At 44.7% G+C, this 22152-nt stretch overlaps 2 protein-coding genes across 2 annotated transcripts; both read left to right on the top strand.

Moving 5' to 3' along the window:
• The first annotated feature begins 6410 nt into the window (after window positions 1-6410).
• Window positions 6411-7729, top strand: LOC136517745 (1-aminocyclopropane-1-carboxylate oxidase-like). Its single transcript, XM_066511389.1, has one exon. The coding sequence runs from the start codon at window positions 6574-6576 to the stop codon at window positions 7516-7518; it is 945 nt and encodes a 314-aa protein (XP_066367486.1). The 5' UTR covers window positions 6411-6573; the 3' UTR covers window positions 7519-7729.
• A 2990-nt stretch (window positions 7730-10719) lies between these two features.
• LOC136515429 (prefoldin subunit 6-like) lies at window positions 10720-20515 on the top strand. Its single transcript, XM_066509016.1, has 5 exons — window positions 10720-10927; window positions 11016-11086; window positions 11200-11324; window positions 11419-11483; window positions 20391-20515. The coding sequence occupies exons 1-5, from the start codon at window positions 10720-10722 to the stop codon at window positions 20513-20515; spliced, it is 594 nt and encodes a 197-aa protein (XP_066365113.1).
• Window positions 20516-22152: the final 1637 nt, after the last annotated feature.

The following is a 22152-nucleotide window of genomic DNA, read 5'->3' as shown; positions in this document are numbered from 1 at the left end:
AAGTTTATTTGCATAAGTATTGCCTTGCGTCGTCGTTACCGGCGATGTCTCACACCTAGTCAGCCACTGTCATGTAGGATTAGTCGTTGTAGACCACTGCAAGCCATGTACTCCCTCCATTTCAAATTATAAGTCATTCCAACTTTCTTGGACTTAGAGAGTCAAAACATCTTAAGTTTGACCAAAATTATAGAGAGAATTACAAAGATTTATGACATCAAATAGGTATTACTATAAAAAAATATAATTAATGAAAAATCTAATTATACTTATTTGATATCATAAATGTTATTATTTTATTATATAAATTTGGTCAAACTTGAGTTGATTTGACTCTCTAAGAAAGTTGAAATGACTTATAATTTAGGATAGAGGAAGTAGTTGCCACATCATCGATTCCGTTTGAGTGCTGTCCCACACCAGATTAACCCCTTCCATGTAGAGCGAGCTATGCCATGGCTCGCTGCATGCTGCCAAGTCGTAATGTGAGCGGCTGCCTCTGACCACTGACATGTTGTTCAGGCCCTTTGAGATTCGTTCACCTACACCAAAGTAAATAACCACCTGCCACTTCAACTAGGATAGTAGAAATGCCATGCGGGTCTCCATTTGCCATTAGAATGCCTCCTTACGTACAGACGACCAACCACAATGCGGAACCGCCCATTGCCAAACCACACATATACCTTGACAAAGCATTTCTACTTGTCCACCTCTCTCGCCCTGCCCTCCTTGCCAACTTTGCAGACACCGATGGCATATGGCCCTACCATATCGTCGCCCAACAATTGCTACATAGAAGCCATGGTCCCAATCACTGCACATATGCTCTCATCTTGGTTGCCTTCCCCCACCGATGACACTTACACCTCGAGTCCAAGCCAACTCCTTCATCCTCCTCAAGACAAATTATGACAACTAGAGAGTTTGCCACCATCAATGTGGAGCCACCACTACCACACGTGGGACTACGTGCCACCACGTAGTCACCACATTATTGTGTCACTGCGCCACTCTTGAAACGCCAGACCACCATCACTGACACGCCACCTTGCCGCCACCACTCTACCTAAAACCTCTTGCACGTTGTTGGCCTCCGCCCCAACATCACCATGCTCCATACCAAAACTGTAGGGAACACCACACCACCATATCCTCGCCTTGGCACACCATCGTGCTTCCTCATACGTGAACTTCACGCCACATTGACACTTGCGCATGGCCACATCGCAGCAACTCGCGTGACAACCAAGCCTAAGTGCCACTGCAATCACAGTGCTATGTTTTCGCACACGTAGCCACTGTGCCCTTGCCACCTCACACACATCCCACACCCACACACTCATATTGAGATTGAGCCACCTCGCGCCATCATGCGCATAGCACACACTGCCACCACAACCCCACACATGTAGTCTCCATGCCACTGCATGAGCCGCTGCTCACGAGCCCACCAAAACTAGCTTGAAGATACCAAGCTCTTGTAGATCCGGTATAAGGGATGTAGGATCCAGCAACTAGGCCACCAGATCCATCGTCCCCCCTCCCACCCACCAAAGTAGTGAGGGAGAAAAGGAAGAAGCCCTCTTGCCGCCCTCTTGGGACCAATGTTGTCTCATGCATGCTTCTACGAGAAGGGGGTTGTGAGGAGGCCTGGCGCCGGTGTTCCACACAAGCCACCCGGAGGGGGAATTGTAAACAACAAATATTTATCATTTTATAATTTTTTAAGAATGCTAATTTCTAGTTTTTTTTTTCTAAAAAGTGAAAAGTTTCTGGTTGCCAAAATATACTGATATTCATAGTACCGAGCTTACTTTGGAATTGATTAACATAAAGACCTAGATTCAACATATCAGAATATTCTACTGTCTTCCTCTAGCTTCATGTTTGAGATTGACACTAAAAATCAAATACGAATCAAATATCCGTAAATGTAAAGGCAATTGAATATTGGTTCACAATTAGAATTTAAATTGATAAGAAACTAAGAGTATTAGATTTGGACATGTTTGATTGCTCATATTCTATTGTTTGATGCTCAGTGCACTAGTAGAAATCTACACATACATGACGAACAACTTTTGTCACTGAAGATGTGAAATTCGTCATAATTTTAGTTGTATGACGAATTTCTGACTAAAATTCGTTCGTCAAAAGCGACGAGTCACATTGGTACATGCATGACGAATTCGAGCAACTCGTCATAGAAGTGGTTTGAACTGTAACGAAAAATTGACCATCATAGAACTGTTTTGGCATGCATGGTAGGGGGCAGCCACGTTGGTCGGTGCTTCCATTGGAGATGCTTCCACGTGTAGATGCTATGGATAGTTACAACGATACTTGACAAAGAACATATTATGAGTTACTAACTAAGGTTGAGTACATCCATCCTCACACACACACACATGCAAACGTGGCAAGAACACCACGTGACATTACATGGCATGACTTGATTCTTGCGTTCATTGACTTTTCAACTTGACTATGATAGGACGATCAGACAAGCTAAAAGGCTAAAGGCCTGGAGTGAAGGATACTCTAGTGCTAGGTAGCCAATTGTTTCCATTGATGAAATTCTTCACGGTGAAATTGGTGTAGCTTCAGCTGCACCTAGCACACAGTGGCGGAACCAAGGGCTAGTAGGTGTCGTCCCCCCCCCTCCCCCAAACTGTAATTTTTAATACCCTCATAAATATTTCAATGCACAATACATTTTCTCATTTTAAACTCATCTTTTATCATAATATTGTGGTTTTTTGTTATGAAAACTAACTACATATGTAAAAGCATTGATAAAATTATTGAGACATACACTTATGTATATATTTATTACACTTACGAGGTGTCATCATATTTGCCCGGGCCCCTTAATTAAAGTTGATGGTTCTGCCACTGACCTAGCATGCAGTGGATGTCTGGCCAGTGCACCCGACCACTGATGTTAGCGCCAGGGCCACAGTTATTGAACTCAGCATATTACAATGTGTCCAAGGGCGCGTAGTCCCACTCCATGGCAGCCAACCAGCGGGATGAACGACATTAGACATGAAAGACTACATGAAAATGACTCTATAATATTTCTTCTAGGGCCTTCTAAGATATGTGTTGACTATGAAGTTTGCATGAAGAAGATCGTTGTCCGTGGCCAACGTGCAGAACTGGGAAACAAACCCCCTTGTCTTGTTAGTAGCATCCCGGCCTTGAGCTGTGATAGTGTTTGCTTGACCACGCTGGGTAGTCGCGTGAGGATCTTGCAGCTCTGGAACACCGTGGCTGCATCACCAAATATGTAGTCCATAGTTCCACACTTCACGTGGATGGGTGTCTCATTGGCAAAGTTGTTTTTGCCCTTGAGGGCATGCCCCCATGTGCATGGTGCATCCAATGGTGCATGCACATGGGGGCATATGCCCCAAGGGAAAATTTTCTATGTCCTGTCTAGCGGAGATTGTCTGAAAGTGCATCTGAACCTTTAGTGGGTTTTGGTGGATTAAATGACAACACCATTAAAGGTATAACAAGTTTATTAAGTGTGAATAGAAAATTGAGTAAGCATAAACTTGAAAATTGTATAATGAGAAGTGTATCAAAGGTTCAACAAGAAAGCAAACGTGATGGTATCCCACATTGTGTTCAAATGAAGGCCAAAGTTATATATTGTTGTGTTAGAAGATTACGGAAACAATTTAGTTCAATCAGAAGACAACAATGCGAATGGAGTTGATGAAATGACTTCTATGTTATGGGATATCATGACATCACGTAAAGCAAGCATGTTTAACAAATGGCTAATGAGACATGAGTTGATAAACAAGAAACGGTCTCATATAGGTGGCTTGCTTTGTGTGAACAAGAAGAGTTTGATAGTGTATTAGCTTTGATCAAGTATTGAAGAATGAGTCAAGAATGCATGAGTGAGAAAATGCCAAGCAAAGATCAAATGACAAAGGAGACAATGTATAATGGATATAAGATGGTCTCTACATTGTTTTGCTTGTATGGATAAAGATTTAGAAAATCACTATGCATTGATTTGATCAAGCTCGAAGTAAGAAGATAGATATTGAAGTAAGTGTTAGGGGTGTCAAGCCAAAATGAAAAGGATATAAGGAATCATGAATTGGCTTGACCATATTAATGTTGACTCATATATGTCAATCTATTTGAATCAAACCGAAGCTTGACTGATCTCAACATTCCTATCAAGAATATATTTAAGCAAGCATCACATGCTCTGGACTTCTCGGTGGTATGGCCCGGTGCCGCACTACTGCGTAGAGCTGTCGCCGACAACTTCGTTCAGTGCAACCATGACGGTAGCCCTCACCACTAAAGTGTTGCCCCATAACAAGCCACACAACCACTAGCCATTATCCGAAGGCGCTTCGCTTGGCAGCCGCCTAGGCTAGCCAAGCGAAGAGCTGCTGATCTGCCACTGCCTCGAGTAGACCTAGGATTTGGAACCCAAGAATAGGAGTTAGAAGGGGAGATTGGGATACGTGGATAAACTGCTAAAGTAGTGATGCACCGTCACGCTAAGAGGATGGGAGTCGCGCACACACCTAGGGGTATGCTGAGCGGACTGTGGATGGGGAGTTGGAGTAGTTGGACCATTTGCATTGTTGGGCTGACAGGATGGATGGGAGACCAGAGAAGGCTATTGTTTTGGCTCAATTCATGACTATCCTATTATTTTAGCTCTATTTTTTTTTTCTTATACATATACATGTATACACTATATGTATTAAATTTATTGAAAAAATAATGAGTATTCAACTGAATGATCTTAAATAAAGGTAGGCCCGCTCCTGCATGTAGCATGCCCAAGTCATTGGGAGTGTAAGATCGACTGGAATAGGTTTACTGGAACAACCTACCTTATATCTGAATTTGGATAATCAAAGATGAATATCTAATATGGTTATGTCGTTGAATGCTTGTATCCAACTATCTATTCATATCTATATCTGACACATCGGACATTATCCGTGTTCGAACCTAATCAATAAAGAAAAAAAAATATCTATTTTATGTTTGTATATATCCGTTTTTATTGATAATGCTGAGCGCTCTCTCATTTCCCATTGACTCACCTTCACACAATCGAGTCATGAGACCCACCCTAATTAAAAGCGAGAGAGATACAGGCCTTCTAGGAAATCCTTGTCTCAGATTTGAGAAGGACAAAGAGAAGAGATAAGGGACAGAGTATGAGGAGACTTAGCACTAAACTGAAAAAGTTTAGAGATCTGGATATGATTTTTTTAGAAAGTTTTAGTAGATAAAGGACCTAGGTAATATCTTTGGACAAGTCTTTTAAGGACCATCGATATGCATTATTCTTCTTTCCACTTGGATGATGCAATAATATATGGGAGTATGAGAAAGCATGGGAAAATGCACCGGCATTTGGATGACATATTTATTTATCGAGTGAAGAAGCAATATAGACATTGGAATAAAGTGGACAACTGGGTGATGGATATATGCATTATAGGTACAATCTTGTTGGATTGAAAGAGGAATGAACTATGTACTCCCTCCGTTCTAAATTATAAGACGTTTTATTTTTTCAAGATTCGTGGCTTTTGCTATGCACTTAAATATTATTATGCTTTGATGCATAGAAAAATCAAAACGTCTTATAATTTAGAATAGAGGGCGTAATTTTCTTGCAATCCACAATCCGAGAATAGGTGACGATTTTTTTTTCTGAGGGATATGGTGTTCTCGTAGTAGAAAGAGGATATTTTCAAAATAATGACAATGGTGTTTGCTAACGAAGGACATGGATTTTCTCAGATTTGCATATGCACACTAGATTTGCCATACCCGTTCATTTGCTTGTGATTCGCTCCGAGGGGTAGATGAGAAAAAAAAACCCATCAATTTTATGAATATCACACAAGAGAAATGGATGACTGAGATTATAAGTATGGATGTCAATGGGAAATTCTCTGTCGGAGTAGTTTTCCTGACCTCCTAGTCCTTTATGGATACATGTCTGGCAATTTTCTTGTCCGTTGTTTTTCTAAAGAAAAAAAAAACATCTACCGTATCAATACAGAGAAAACTGAGTTCTGCATCTATAGAGCAACATTTTCCAAGTCAGGTCATATATATATTTATATTTGCCTGTAGGGAGAGTCTAGTCGTACTCCTACCAGACGACAGACAAGCGACAAGGACAGAATCGTCCCCATTAGGAGAAGTCACGACACCACCCTGCCGAGTCCAGTATCAGTATCCAGCATGAGCTGCCACTGCCAATCAAATGTGCCGCTGGCGACTTAGCTGCCCTCCCAGAAACTTCGTCTCTCCCCGTTTGGCACATGCTCAAACTTGCACACTCGGTACCCTATAAAACCACAGCCATGGCCTCCGACCTCAAGCCATCCGATCAACGATCTGCATGCAAACCAGCCTTCACTGAATTGAAGGTATATAGTTGTTGCAACACCTAAAGATCTACTTCAGAGCAGGCTTTCTCGATCCGATCCGGACAGAGATCGAGAACATATATAGTCGTCGTCTTCTTTTCTCTTCTGCTCATTTCATTCATCAGCCATGGTGGTTCCCGTGATCGACTTCTCCAAGCTGGACGGCGCCGAGAGGTCGGAGACTCTGGCGCAGATCGCCAATGGCTGCGAGGAGTGGGGGTTCTTCCAGCTCGTGAACCACGGCATCCCGCTGGAGCTTCTCGAGCGCGTCAAGAAGGTGTGCTCAGACAGCTACCGCCTCCGGGAGGCCGGGTTCAGGGCGTCGGAGCCGGTGCGCACGCTGGAGGCGCTCGTCGACGCGGAGCGGCGCGGCGAGGAGGTGGCGCCCGTGGACGACCTGGACTGGGAGGACATCTTCTACATCCACGACGGCTGCCAGTGGCCGTCCGACCCGCCGGCGTTCAAGGAGACCATGCGCGAGTACCGCGCCGAGCTGCGGAAGCTGGGCGAGCGCGTCATGGAGGCCATGGACGAGAACCTCGGCCTCGACAGGGGCAGCATCAAGGCCGCCTTCTCCGGCGACGGCCGGCACGAGCCTTTCTTCGGCACCAAGGTCAGCCACTACCCGCCGTGCCCGCGCCCGGACCTCATCACGGGCCTGCGCGCACACACCGACGCCGGCGGCGTCATCCTGCTGTTCCAGGACGACAGGGTCGGCGGCCTGGAGGTGCTCAAGGACGGCCAGTGGACCGACGTGCAGCCGCTCGCGGGCGCCATCGTCGTCAACACGGGCGACCAGATCGAGGTGCTCAGCAACGGGCGGTACCGCAGCGCGTGGCACCGCGTGCTGCCCATGCGCGACGGCAACCGCCGCTCCATCGCCTCCTTCTACAACCCGGCCAACGAGGCCACCATCTCGCCGGCGGCGGTGACCAGCGGCGGCGGCGAGGCGTACCCCAAGTACGTGTTCGGCGACTACATGGATGTGTACGCCAAGCAGAAGTTCCAGGCCAAGGAACCCAGGTTCGAGGCCGTCAAGGCGGTGGCGCCGAAGTCATCTCCAGCGGCTTAAAACTTGCTAGCTAGTATACTACACAGTCGTTAAGGACACTAAAACATAATTACAAGTGTTATTTGTTCGTTGAGTATAGCCTTAAATGATTTTTATTTGAGATTTTGGGTTGCTATTTTGAGTTGTTTCATTGTGGCAATCAATCGTGTTGTAAGTGCGTGAAAATGATTACCTTGTAATACTATACACTTGTTACTCGTGTTGAGTGGTATATCCATATATTGGATTCTTTTAGCTGCTTGAGAAAATGTTGTCACAAAATTCCTTGATTATGGTTTCGTAAGCCAAGATCGTCATATATGCTCTAGATTTGTTCTCACTAGTTATAATAATATTACTGTTCATAATTTGAAGTTGAAATCAATAAATATCTACTAGTATCCTTGTCTTTCTAGGCATTTTACAATCTTAATGGAGTATGTGGCATTTTGTTTGCTTGAGCAACAGATTTATTGAAGGTTAATGTGTGCTTGTACATTTAAATATAAACGTGCCTATTATTGCTAGTTGTAGAATAGTCAATGTGCACACTATTACTACTAGCATTCCATCTTTTTTCGGTACTATAAGAATACAAGACACCGACCATTTGATTGGTTTGGTACAGATGAGGCAATTGTTTGTTAAGAATATAAGAACATGTAAGACAACCTTGTAATACTACTCTTGTCCCTCATGTTGAATGACACATCTATATATTAGATTCTTTTAGCACTGTTTGAGAAAATGTTGTCATAGAATTACTTGATTATAATTTCATAAAACAAGGTCGAACTATATGCTCTAAATTTGTTATAGCAGCTACTTAGGACATGTTCAATCCATGTCCAAAAGAGGCACTAATAAACAACCTGTTCGTTTGGTCGTATTTGTGGCTTATCAGTCAACGAACATTATTTTTCTCTCACACCAAACCAGCCAACGGTACTTTCAGCCATGGCTTATAAGCCAAACCAGCCCAAATAAACAGGGTGAAGAAACTTTTAGCATGCGTTTGATTGTGGGATGATATGGATTGGATTAGACCTGTCTCAATTTTTACAGTTGGGTTGGACCCGTTTTGTGTTTGGTTTGAGAGATAGAGTTATTTCCAATTTCTTATTTTGTATGAGGGGTTGAATAGGTTGGGAAGGATGGTCATCATGGGTCTAGCTGTCATCGTGGAACCCACATTGTCAGCCACTCCTACATGTTCTTTCTCCTCCAGTAGAGCACGAAACAACGACGCCCCTCCCAACACTGCCTCGCCCTACGGCCATGCCCGCGCTGCTCCAACAGAGGAGCTCCTCCAGGACCGCTGGGAGCTCACCTTGTGCCACCATGGCTGGGGTTAGGAGCAAGGTTTAAAATAGCGGGCTATTGCAAATAGTGGCATCTTTTTTCCAGAAGCTATAAAGCTATAGCGTAGCTATAGCGGAGCTATGACATATAGCGGTTTTTAAGAAAACCATAAAAAATCAAGTAATTATTTCATAAAAACACAAGAATCGTGAAAATTACTGAACACAAATATGTTTTCAAGGCTTTTAAGAGTCTAGAGAATATTATTTAATATGGCATTATAGCACAATTTGTGAGACTCAGGGTGTGTTTGGTTGAGTTGTAGCTGTGGGAAAAAGCTACTGTGGGCTGTAGGCTGTGGGTTGTGGGCCGTGAACTATAGAAAAGCTAAAAGCTGTTTGGTTAAACAAGTATAAAATATACCTTCTATCTTTATCTCTCTTGAAACAACTATAGAAGAGCTTTTTATTCCACCAATTTCGAAAAGCAGAAAGCCAAAAGCCAAAAGCAGGGTCAAACCAGCTTTCAAAAATGTACTACGGAAAAGCTGTTGTTTCTGAAAAAATAGCCTCCAAAAGCAGCCCCTTTGGTTGGGCTTTTGACTTTTGGGGCAAAAAGCCAAAGCCAAAAGCCCAACCAAACGGACCCTCAAGTGTTCAATTTTTTAAAAGATCAACTTAACAACAGAAGATAAACATATAATAAGTAGATTGTCACTCTAAAAGCTAAAGTTAAAATAGCAGCACTATTTTTAAGTCACAGCTAATCAATTTAGCGACGTTAAAGCATAATACAGTGGTTATAAATGACATAGCGAAAAAATAGAAATAGCGTAGCAGGAGCTCTCTCCGGAGGCTATAACGGCGCTATAGCGTTGCTATAGCCCGCTATTTAAATCCATGGGTAGGAGCTCGCCCCGCGCTACCGTGGCTAGGTGCTAGAGCTTACCTGTGCCGCCATGCTAGGTGCTTGAGCACGCATTGCCTTGTCTTGCATCCACGCTAACGAAGCCCCCAAGCAATCTTTGCACTCCCGCTCACGAAATGAGAAGCGGCGATGTCCATTTGGATCGAAATTTACTATCATTAAGCCGGCGAGCTTTAGCCAGCTCTCAGGCCGTCCACGTCGCCCCAAAATCGTCTGGCCGTCGGATTCTGTGATCCACGGTGCAGATTGCCTCCATCCACCGCTACAGTCCCACGCCCCCGCTACGAAACCCTCGCCCTCTCGCGCCGACCCCGACAGCCTCCTCCTCTCCGCGCTCTCTCTCTCTCTCTCTCCCTCTCTCCATCCATGCCACCATGGCGACGGCGCACGGACCGCACGGCCGGGACGGCGCTGCTGCGGCCACCCTCCTTCTCCCCCTCCCCCCCCACCCCCCAAAACCCCACGGCGTGCCCTCCCCTCTCCCTCTCTCCTGTACGGTCCCTCCCTCGCTCCCCACTCGCGAAGAGGCTCAGGCGACGGCGTGAGACGGCCTCGACGGTGGCCGGCCCTCCGCGCGGCCGTGGCCTCCCTCCTCCTTCTCCTCCTCCTCCTCGTCCACCATCACCACCGCCACCACGCCACTTCCTCCTCGCGAAGCAAGGCAGCGGGTCGCGCCACCTAGGGTTTTGCCCCTCCGTCGCCGGTCGTCCCCACGACCGCCTCGCCAGCCAGCGGACGCCCTAACGCGCCGGAGGGCTCTGGTGGCAGAGGAAACTCCGTCGTGGCTGTCGATGACGACGGGGAGGTCACGTCAGCAGCCTCGACAGTGGATCTGGAGCGGCAGCTCACGGAGCACCTCCCGGTGGGCGATCTGAAGCTGGAGCACAGCGTGGACCTCACACAGGCGATGGAGGCGGTGGATCTACGGCGAGCAGGCGGGTCCAGCGCCAGCCCTCCCTGTCTCCGCTAGGTTCGGCTGCATGGCCTCCACCGATGGCCGGTGCACGGGCGGCACGGTGGCACACGTCCGCGAGCTGGCCCCCGCTGCCCCCGCAAGTGGCCGGGATGCAGCTCCTTCGACCTCGCCTCGCACCCGGACCTCAAGCTCGCCCGACGCATCGGCCCGTCCGCTGCGTCCTTGGGGGCTCAAGGCTGCTCCGTCGTCTTCGACCTCTGGGCACCCTCAGCAAGATCCAGAAAGGCACGCGCTCTCCCCAATCCCTCGCCGCCGTCTCCGAACCCTATCTACCTCTCTCTCCTCTGACTTCCGCTGCTCCTTCCTTTCACAGACATCGCCAAGAATCACCAGGTCCGCAGGCAGTACACCATCCAGGTCGGCGAGAACGAGCTTGTCCTCAAGGCACGCACCGCACCCCGCACAGCTTCCTCGCCTCTTAATAACTCTCAAGGTTTTGGCGATTTCTTCGCCGTGAGTGGCTTACTCGATTCGCGGCTGTGGCTGCTTGCTTGCAGGAGCTGGAGCTGCTCAGTGACGGGGCCGACGTGTACAGGGTCATCGGACCGGTCCTGGTCAAGCAAGACCTCGCGGACGCCAAGGCCAACGTCGAGAAGCGCATCGAGTACATCTCCGCAGAGCTGTGAGTCGCTTTCAGCTGGCCTCATTTGTGGTTTCATCAGCTCACAGTGCCTTCATGTTGTTGTGCTGAGCTTGTGGGACTGGCTATTTTGCAGGAAGCGGATGGATCGGGCGCTCAAAGACTTGGAGGAAAAGCAAAACAGCAAGAAGGAATCGGTATGTTATTGCACCTTTATCTTTACTGTAACTTTAATGAGGTGCTATACAAAATTTGGTATCTGTAAATAATTGTTGTGCAAATCTTTTGAATTTGATTCGAGTTCAGTACCTGAGAAGCATGATATGATATGCCGTCTGTGTGATTTTGTGATCCACTAGAATATCTGTTTATCCTGAACATTCCAGATGTTTACCCTTTTTTAGAATCAGAATTGCAAGTTCCATTTCAGTTGTATTCTTATTGTGGAAATTAAAGCATGCTCCCTAGTCCCTAAAATCCCCATTATGAGTCCAGTTGGCCTTGGGCATAAGAATTAAGTTGAGTGGTACAATGACTATATTGCGCATCTATCTTTGCTATAGTTAAGATAAGTGGAAAGTGTGTTGCATGGATTAGTGTGCATTTTAAGTAGGGGTAGACATGGAAGATGAAGCTAGGAGGTGCACTAGAGTTATCATGGACTCCTGGTGCATTTGGAAGAATGTTAAATGTACTTACATTTGGGATCGGACTATCGGAGGGAGTATTTACTTAGATGTGCAACAATTGTGATAAACATTAACTATGTACACAAACAAGTCTGGCAAAGAATAGTTCGCTGTGGTAGGATGTAGACATATTTAGTTTGAGTTATCATGGACTCCCAACTAATGCTGCTTATTTCCTCCTAATTGTGCCGTGTGTCAATTTTCCTTTTTCGTCTTATTTATCTTTTGCTGAACTTTTTCAACCGTATTTCCTTGCAATGGCTCGGTGCCCTGTACTTTTCATATATGACGACAGTTGTTGCCGGCAAAGAAAAATATTTTGGAGTTATCATGGAGTGTGAGGGAAATTTCATTTGTCGATGTAGACATATTAATGACCACCTCTTTTGTAGTTCGTAACATGCTGCAGGTAGTTTTGTTGCCAGGCTGCTAAGGAAAATGCAGCTACCTGCAGCAAGGAAGACAGATAGGTAAAAGAAAATAGAAATCATACCTGTCTTAGGATCTGCAATATCAGGCCCATACCCTGTTTTATGTATGTTTGGTGCCTTGACAGAGCAAGATGAAGCAAATATTAGAAGAATCAAATAATTTCGAGCTTCTGAATGTGGAAGATAGCCTACCTTTCTTGCCGTATCTCTGCGGTTAATAGATACTTAGCAAATTAATATATGACGCCCAAAGTAGGTGTTCGTAGTTCACATGCCTTTTTCCTGTGCTCTTATTGTCTATGGCCGAACTGCCATGTATCTTACAAATGGGTTCTTGATTGTGTGCAGAGATAGTGCAATTGCGGTTTTGGACAGATCTCAGCAAGAGCACAACCGGTCCACCAAACAACAATATGACAGTGTCTTCTTCTTTGACCCTTATCAAGGTTAGCGAACATAGAGGCAGTTCTATTGTGTTCATAGTCTCCGCTGTGGCGCTGTTAGCTTGCCTACAGGGTGCTCCTTATTACTCTTCAATATTACTCGGAGTTTCCTGAATACCCGCTTTATAGAGTAAAAAAATGTTTTGGATTTAGCTCTCATAAACTATCTGTGCCAGTTTATGCGTAGTAGATGTCTCCTGCACCATATAAAAAAGGCTCCAATCTTTCAGTTTTTGTGCATGACAGCTCCCATGCAAAGATTAAACATGTCTTTTACCTACGCCTTAACCAGGTGATTTGCCGACGCGCGCGATGGCGCGCGTAATGGACTAGTGATTTCTCTAATCTAGAGGTACTGAATGAACCCACATCTGGAAGGTATATTCCTCCATGGATTCAACCCAACCCACCCAGCCCTTTAACCAAACACGTCTAAAATAAATCCAACACATTCCAACCCGTTTCAATCCTCTTCAAACTCCTAACCAAACACATGCTTAGATGCTCTAGACGAGTTATGCATCGTAAGGGGAGAAACTATCAAGAGGACATGGAATGGGAGCAAGTAAAGGTATCTGAGAGAGAAGACGATAAAATAATCAAAGGACTCGAGGTTGTACAACATTCCGTTGTCCAGGGCATATGGTCAAGAGAGTAAAAAAATTATTCTTTCATGGCCGATGAACTAGGAGAGGCAAGAGATTGTAGAGTTTTGTGCTATGCGTGTCTTGTTTGGTTCCTGTTTGGGCTGTACATGACCTTATATATAATACTAGTACTATTAGCGTTTTTTTTCCCGCTGGACCCAATAATTTGGAGTTGAAATCAACAAATATCTACTATTGTCCTTGTCTTTCTATGCATCTTACAATCCTAGTCCCCTTAATTTGGATAGAAGGAAAAACTTAGAATTCACGTCCTTATAGATTGAGTGATTGTAGCATCCTTTGTTTCGTAGAAATCACTTGCGGGAAGAACATAGGAGAATTTCATTTTACAGAAACGTTCTAAGCCGAGCCCTCCAAAAAAAATACAGGACGGACTCTCGAGGCTCATGTGTCCCATGCACAATCACTTATTCCCTAATTAATTCTTACTAGTATAATACCCGTGCTAATACAACGGCGACAAACCATGTTGACATCTTAAAAGAAAGCAACACCATATAAATAACAATATAGTCTCAGTTTAGTTCCTAAAATATTTCCAAAAACAGCGCAAAAAATTCAATATTATTGATACAATCTTGAATCCTACGGTGTCTGTGTCAGCTCTTATATAATAAGTATAGTGCCCGTGCTAACAACACGGCTTCATTTCAGCGATGCAAATAAAAACAACTAAACGATGATATTTTTTTTCCATAGTTCAACTTTCACACAATTGTATATAACCATGTATATAATCTGGAAAACACATGCATATCTAGGGGGTTTGTGAAAAGTATAGTCTTCTGTTCATCACCACAAAAAGAGATTGTAGGTAGATTTACGGTTTCAGACCCACCATTGAGTATAGAAGTAGGGAACATTTGCACATGAACCATTTTACCAATGTCTAGTAGAGCTGCATTCCAGTAGAAATTTCCATGCACCCCACCTCTCCTCTTTTAACCTGCATGTCTAGGAAGAACAAATTATCGATTACTGGAACAACACTGCAAACTCTCTAGCTTAAAATCTCAATAGTTATGAATATCCAGCTATATCCAATAATCAGCCTTGCGTTAATGTCGCATAGTCTCATTCAGATTTAGTAGTTAGTGTTAAAACATATCTAGGGGGCTCAGTTTGTAATTCCGCATGTGAAAACAGTATAATCATACCTTTAAGCCGGTAGTGCAATGAAAACTCATGATGTGTGGACAAAAACAGAAAGTACCACTCGTGCAACATGCCAGTCAACTTTGCCCAAGTGTACATTTTACTTGGATCTTAGAAAAACACATAATTTACAAGGGTAATTCCTAGCAAACTGACTCACTACCATAACCCCAAACAATCTGTGCATGCAGAAAGCAGCATGGACATTATCTAGACTTCTGCCTAAGGATCCATTCAGAGCATAAGAATTTCATAAGAGTTCCTTAAACTGAAGCAGATGTTCAGGAAATAACCAGACATTCTGAGATAAATTTTTTCGAGCGCCGTGAGAATTACACTAACAGGTCAATATAAGATCAGTGTGGCATTTGCATTACCTAGTATCAAACAGTTATAATTGAGAACAGAAAGGATATGTTACAAGGAAAAGCAGGTCCTCGTCGACGCCACTGCCATCGGCTAAGAAATCGCTTACCAGGTCGAGGACAAGGCGGGACAGGTCGACGGTCATGACGATGGCGAGGCTGGCCTCCCTCCGGACCACGGTGAGTTCCCAGTGGTGTGCAGCCATGAAGCCAAGAGCGCATCAACATCCATGTGGCGGCATATCCAATGGAGCGCAATCTTGATGTCGGTGGGCAGTGGCTGATGGATTCAGTCTCGGCCTCAGCAACATCTCTAAAATAGAAGAAATTAAACCAAACAATATATGATCGAATTAAGAAATGAAGAATAAAATTAACCATTCAGACATTTGTTCAGCAAGTTTGTGCTCAGCTTAAAAAATAGTTGTTTGTATTTCTGGCTTGATCAATGTTTGGTTACAGACCCAAATTAATTCTCATGTGTCCATGCATGCAGCGATGCAAATTTACAAAACAGCAAGCAACCTAGCAACAAAATTAAAATAGTTTGACCCTGTGACGGGACTGCAGCATGCGAAACAGAGAATTGGATCCATCAGCATGAACCAGATCAATCGGATCCATCGCATGAACCAAACACACGTACAGAGAGAGATGGAGCGTGGGAATTGGGAGGGCACGCATTGCATACCGTAACACATCGATCGGCAACGCGTCGGCGCGCGGGGCGTGCCGGAGCGGTGGACAGGTGCGGATCGGATCCGAGCAGCGCGAGGGTGGTGCTGCAGTAGAAGACGAGCGCGCGGTACTCAGCGGCAGCCGCACGGAAGCGGGTCTCCTCCTCGTCCTCCGCCCCAATCTCCTCGTCGCACGGATTGAGTGACGCAGCAGCGGCTGCGGCGGGTGGCAGATCTAGGCTGCCGCGACCCCGTTCGGCCGCCGGCCGCCAGGAGAGCGCCAAGGGGCCTAGGCACGGGCACCGGCTGTCCCCCTGGCTGCCGCTGCTTCGGCAGACCACAGGCCATCGGCCGAGCGTGGGGACGAGCCGGTCGGCCGGCGCTGCTACAACCGCAGGGACAGGCATGGGCCCCGTAGGCTTGGCCGGCTACCGCCTTCTTCCTCCATGTTTCCTGAAGAGATGAGCAGAGAGGGGGGAAAAACTACCGAGGCTGGAGTGGGATTCGATCCCTGGTCGCCGAGGTTGCGCCCTGCGTGGGGGTGAGGGCGTGCGGGAGGGCGATGGAGGGCGATCCACTACATGAGCTGTGGGATTTGACGAGTAACAAGAGAGAATAACTAACAGATAATCTGGTGTATCCGTTTTAATGGTGTTATATTTTTTTTAGTGTATTCAAAGGTGTGAATGTAGTATAGGTCATGACTGTGGAACAGGCATTTATTGTGTGACTGTAGATTTATTCTAACTAGTGTATTATAGGGTAGATTATCTACTCATTTCTCACCCTCCACCGACACTACCTCCTCCTATATCTCTTCTTCAAACTCCTCACTCTTCTCATCCTCACTAGGCGAACGGCACAACGAGCTCAGCCATCCCCATCCTCCTCTTACAATCACCAGGCACGAGTCGCTATTGTGCGCTAGATGGGATTGCTTTGACCACAGGTGGCGATGGCGATAGCTATCTGAATGTCGCACCTACTACTATGGTTCCGCTCGCCGGCACAAACCGTGTGTCGTCGTCGCCACGCCGCGGGATGCGTCCATCGCACTGCCCTCAGTGGGGTAGTCGGACGATTCAGAGGCGTTCTCGGACATTGTGCTAGGATACATGAACCGCATGCTCGTGGCCGAGGACATAGACGATATGATATAGACTAGGCCCAATCTTCCGAAAGGTATGATAGAGCCGATTGGTGGCGACTCGACGTTCACGATCTAGGCTTCGAACCAAGACTGATTCAGACCCCCACAACCGTTACACCACTGCTCCATTGGTTATCAACCACGCGAACGCGATTGACCTCGCCGAGAAGGCTTTCCTGCAAGCGAATCGAGAACACAAGCAAGAACGGGATGAACACAATCTGAAATTGTAAATAAATATGAGGCTTATGATAACGAGAAGGAGTTCAAGTCTTTATTCAAAAGGACGAATCGCCACAGGCAAACAAAATCAAGAACTGGAGCCCTGGTTCACAGCAAGCAGCCTTGGCGGTACAGTTGCAGCAAAACGATGTCTATTTCATGAGGAAACCAAGAACTAAACAAAATCCAAACCCTAAGGAGAGCGACGGCTGCTATTTATAGTCTTGGACGTCACCCCCCTGGACGCGCCCCCTAATGGGCCCAAACACAATACACGGTCCAACGGACCAAAAGATGGTGTCGCAGCACCCTGGTAGATTCTGGACACTTACTTGTTTTGATGATTTCCATTGATTCCAAAGGTATTTTGATGTGAGACAACTTGGATTGGCTTCCTTATCAAATTAGCTTTCCAACCATATGTGGATCATCGGAAACAGAGTCTGGATGCGTCCTGGGTGACCAGTTTAAGGCAGACTGGTCCTGGAACCCGAGATGGGCTCCAACTTCAGTTGGACTGAGCCTTCACCATGAAAAAGATGAATTGGACGCCCATGCTGGACCTCCTCCTCTCCTTGGCTTGTCTGTAATGAAGAAGTGATGTCCTCATCATCCTCCTTTTCTTGAATTGAGGTCGTCCTCGACTAAAGTAGATCGTCTCCTCCATTGGATAACAGCAACGATGGCTCCGGAAGAAAACGTTCATCTTGGCACCTAATCCTTCGCAAAGGCGGCTGTCATGGTGGTTTCTCGGCTGGGAATTCATCCTCCTCCTACAAAAGGTTAGTACCAACAAGAGGCATAGCACTAGAAGCAGGACCAGGTGGACATATAGACGATGTACAAGTTAAAGCATAACAAGGTTCATCATGATCAGCAAGAACAGATTTAAGAGCAAATAAAACTTCTTTCATGTTACTTGATGGTTCAATTGTTGGTTTGCTAAAGTCTTTATCATGGTCTTTCTTTTTCTTTTCAGCAAGTTTCTTTTCATATTGCACAATTTCAACAGGAGTTAAAGGAAGTAAAGCGATGGTCTTTCCCATAAATATAAAAGTATATCTATTTTGCCTACCATGATGTAGAATATTATTATCATATTGCCAAGGGTGGCCTAACAAAAGTGAACAAGCTTGCATAGGCACAACATCAAAATCAGCATAATCATGGTATGATCCGATAGAAAAATGCACATGAGCAGATTGTGTTACCTTTGCCTTACCACTATTGTTGAACCACTGAACATGGTATGAATGTGGAAGAGCACGTGTAGATAAACCAAGGGTCTTGACAAGCTTAGAACTTACCAAGTTGTTGCTGCTCCCTCCATCAATTATAGCACGAACACGGAAATTATTGACAATGAGAAACATTTGAAACAAATTATGGCATTGTAGCTTGTCTACTGGCTCAACTTGTGTACTCAAAACACGTTGAACAAGGATTAATTGATAGTTTGCAGTGCATGTCACACTATCAATTACCTCATTAGGATCTTCAGCACTATCCGTAAATTTATCTGCATAAAGCTCAGTTGCAAGTGCAAATTTATTCTCTTCATCACTAGCACTAGCATACCCACCATCATCAGTAGCAATATATGCGCATTTGCTAGGGCATTCTTTAGCAATATGTCCCATGCCCTTGCAGCGGTGGCAAACAATTTTAGAAGAGCTGCTAGAGAAAGATGTAGCAGATCCACTAAAAGAAGGTGTGATAGAAGAACTCTTCTTTACCGGCGCTGGTGGTGTCTGCATATCAGAAAATTTACTCACCTCGGTTGGACGTGAAGGAGTGGATGGATTCGTGGAACGCCTAGGTTGTCGTCCCTGTACTTCCCTTTCAGCTTTAAGAGCATAATGATATAACTGGGAAAATCTAGTCCATTCTTTATAGTCAAGAACATTCTGTATTTCACGACGCAAACCTTCAAAAAATCTAGAACACTTATCTATTTCATCCTCTTGTATGTTACTACGTGCAAGACCAATTAAAAGCTCCTGATAATATTCCTCAACAGTCTTACTACCTTTATTTAAACATTGCAGTTTTAATCGCAGATCACGCTGATAGTATGGAGGAACAAATCTTGATTTCATTCGTCGTTTAAGTACAGTCTAGGTTTGAGGTATTTGAGCATTAGCATTAGCATTAACATTATTGCAAATATCATTCCACCAGAAAAGAGCAAAACTAGTAAACTCACTAGTAGCAAGTCTAACTCTATATTCTTCAGGGTCTTGATGGGAGCTAAATTTTTGATCTACAACCATCTCCCAATCTAAATATGCTTCAGGATCAACAGAATTAGAAAAAGGAGGTATCTTAAACTTGGTTTTAGAGAAAGAATCATTATTACTTTGGTTATTACCTCCCATACTGCGTCGGTTAAAGTTCAACCGATTACGGTTACGTGCATCCTCAGCACGTCGTTGAGCTTTGGCTTCAGCCTCTGCGTCGCCATCATCCTCCTTAGAGAGATCATCATCATCATCTTCATGACGTGGTTCAGGATGTCATTGTTCAACATCTTCAATCCTCTTGGCTAAGTTGGTGATTTGTTGATGGATCTCATTGAACTTGTCATCAAGAACGGCACGAAACTCATTCTTAGAAACAGTCATTGAAATCTGTAGGTGTGTCCCCGTTTCCTTTGCCGCTGCCTTCCGCTTTTCCTGACATGGTTAGTAGAAAGAAGAAGACAACATAAATAGTATTATCCCTACCAACTACTTAGGTTATGGACAAGGAAAAACAAGGCACTTAACTCTCAAGCGTCTTACCACGGTCTTACAAGTGTTCTTACCAAAGCAACAGGCGGTGCAATCGGTCATTGACTGTGATACCATTGTAGCTTGAGTGTAACAGTTGCAAGGCGAACCTATACTTGGTTAGAAGAAAGTGAAGCTTGGACAGGCACAATATAGTAGCAGGGAATAGCAAAATTCGTAACTAAATAGCAAAGCTAAATAAGTATCCTAAGTACTTGTCTTAGTTGCTGGCCTACTCACGTTCTAAGTACCAGATGTATGAGGTGATGTGAATAGCAGGAATAAGATTAGGAACAAGGCAGAAATCAGCACACGCAAATACAACTCAAATGGCGCTCTCTATGTGCTCCTCTAGATATTGTTCCACTCTTACCCCTCTTTTTTCTCTATTTTTGGGATGTCGTTGTTTTTTGGGATTCTTTGACTTTTTCTTTTTATTTTTTGATATTTTTTCTTCACTTAGGAGCATAAAAGAAGTAACCATAAAAAATATGAGCTTAAATAAGTGAAAGGCGTGGCCTGTGGAATTTTCAGAAGACGTGCTCAAAATCGACAAAAAGCTTGTGACCATAAAAAGAGGATCTTGTGACCAGTTTTTGACCAAAATAAAAATCTTTGACCTCGGCAAAGCCGAAGATGGATGGATCCGAATTTTTTTCTGATCAATTTTGATATATGGAACGTCGAAATCCAAGTTCGTATGCAAAAACTGACCAGTTTTATGAACTGGCTCTGAATTAGAGGACAAAACGGGAACAATGCGCGCAAAATTGGTCATGGCAGCAAGGATTTGATGAAAACAGTAAAGACAAGTATAACAAATTAGTTGGCGTGGACTAGAGTTTGATTGATATAAAGGAAACACAGCAAGACTTGAAGGTGTTCATGGATTATGATGAAAAACAAAGGAAAAAACATAAACTAGACTAAAAACGATCTAAAACTAGCAACTAGAGCTTGACCTAGGGCACAAACTCAACCACGCGACACAAAGACGAAATTGCACGGCACAACGAGGCTATAGGACAGAAAATATGTGGCGGTGTATATTTTTTTGGCTTTTTGTGGACTATAGGTAATGCAAAAACAGTAACAATCTAAAGGAAAAAACAAAGTTATACCTAACGGGCAACAAGGTCTCTGATACCATTTGATGTAGACTAGGCTCGATCTTCTAAAAGGTATGATAGCGTCGATTGGTGGAGACTCGACGTTCATGATCTAGGCTTCGAACCAAGACTAATTCGGACCCCCACAACCGTTATACCACTGCTCTGTTGGTTATCAACCACGCGAACGTTGTTGACCTCGTCGAGAAGGTTTTCCTGCAAGCGAATCGAGAACACAAGTAAGAACGGGATGAATGCAATATGAAATTGCAAATAAATATGAGGCTTATGATAATGAGAAGGAGTTCAAGTCTTTATTCGAAAGGACTAATCGCCACAGGCGAACAAGATCAAGAACTGGGGCCCTGGTTCACGGCAAGTAGTCTTGGCGGCACAGTTGCAGCAAAACAATGTATGTTTCACGAAGAAATCAAGAACTAAACAAAACCCAAATCCTAAGGAGAGCGACGGCTGCTATTTATAGTCTTTGACGTCACCCCCCTAGACGTGCCCCCTAATAGGCCCAAACACGATACACGGTCCAACGGACCAAAAGATGGTGTCGCAACACCCTGTCAGATTCCAGATGCTGACTTGTTTTGACGATTCCCATTGATTCTGAAGGTCTTTTGACATGAGACCACTTGATTGGCTTCCTTATCAAATTAGCTTTCCAACCATATGTGGATCGTCGAAAACGAAGTCTGGATGCGTCCTAGGTGACCAGTTTAAGGCAGACCAGTTCTAAAACCCGAGATGGGCTCCAACTTCAGTTGGACTGGGCCTCCACCATGAAAAAGATGAATTGAACGCCCATGCTGGACCTCCTCCTCTCCTTGGCTTGTATGTGATGAAGAAGTGATGTCCTCATCACGATAGGTTCGAGCACTACCCGGAGCACCTGCGCTGTTTGTTGCGCTGCTGACAACCTCCTCTCTCTCTCTCATAAGGATGAACTGCACCTGAGCACTGCTTGCTGGCTACCATAATTCCCCACCATGTAGGCCATGGCCGCTGGAGATGTTGTGTTTCAAGTGTTTTCAGGTGTTTCATTGGAATATTGTGTATGTTGCAATAGCTATATACGCATGTTGCAAGCGTATATTTGATGTTGCATGCATATGTTTCAAGTGTTTTATGTGTTTTAGACGTATGTTGCAAGTGTGTTTATCTGGATGTTGCAGAAGTAG

The sequence above is a fragment of the Miscanthus floridulus genome, chromosome 17 (genome assembly GCF_019320115.1).
Source record: "Miscanthus floridulus cultivar M001 chromosome 17, ASM1932011v1, whole genome shotgun sequence".
Taxonomy (NCBI): domain Eukaryota; kingdom Viridiplantae; phylum Streptophyta; class Magnoliopsida; order Poales; family Poaceae; genus Miscanthus; species Miscanthus floridulus.
This window is presented reverse-complemented; position numbering and strand designations above follow the sequence as displayed.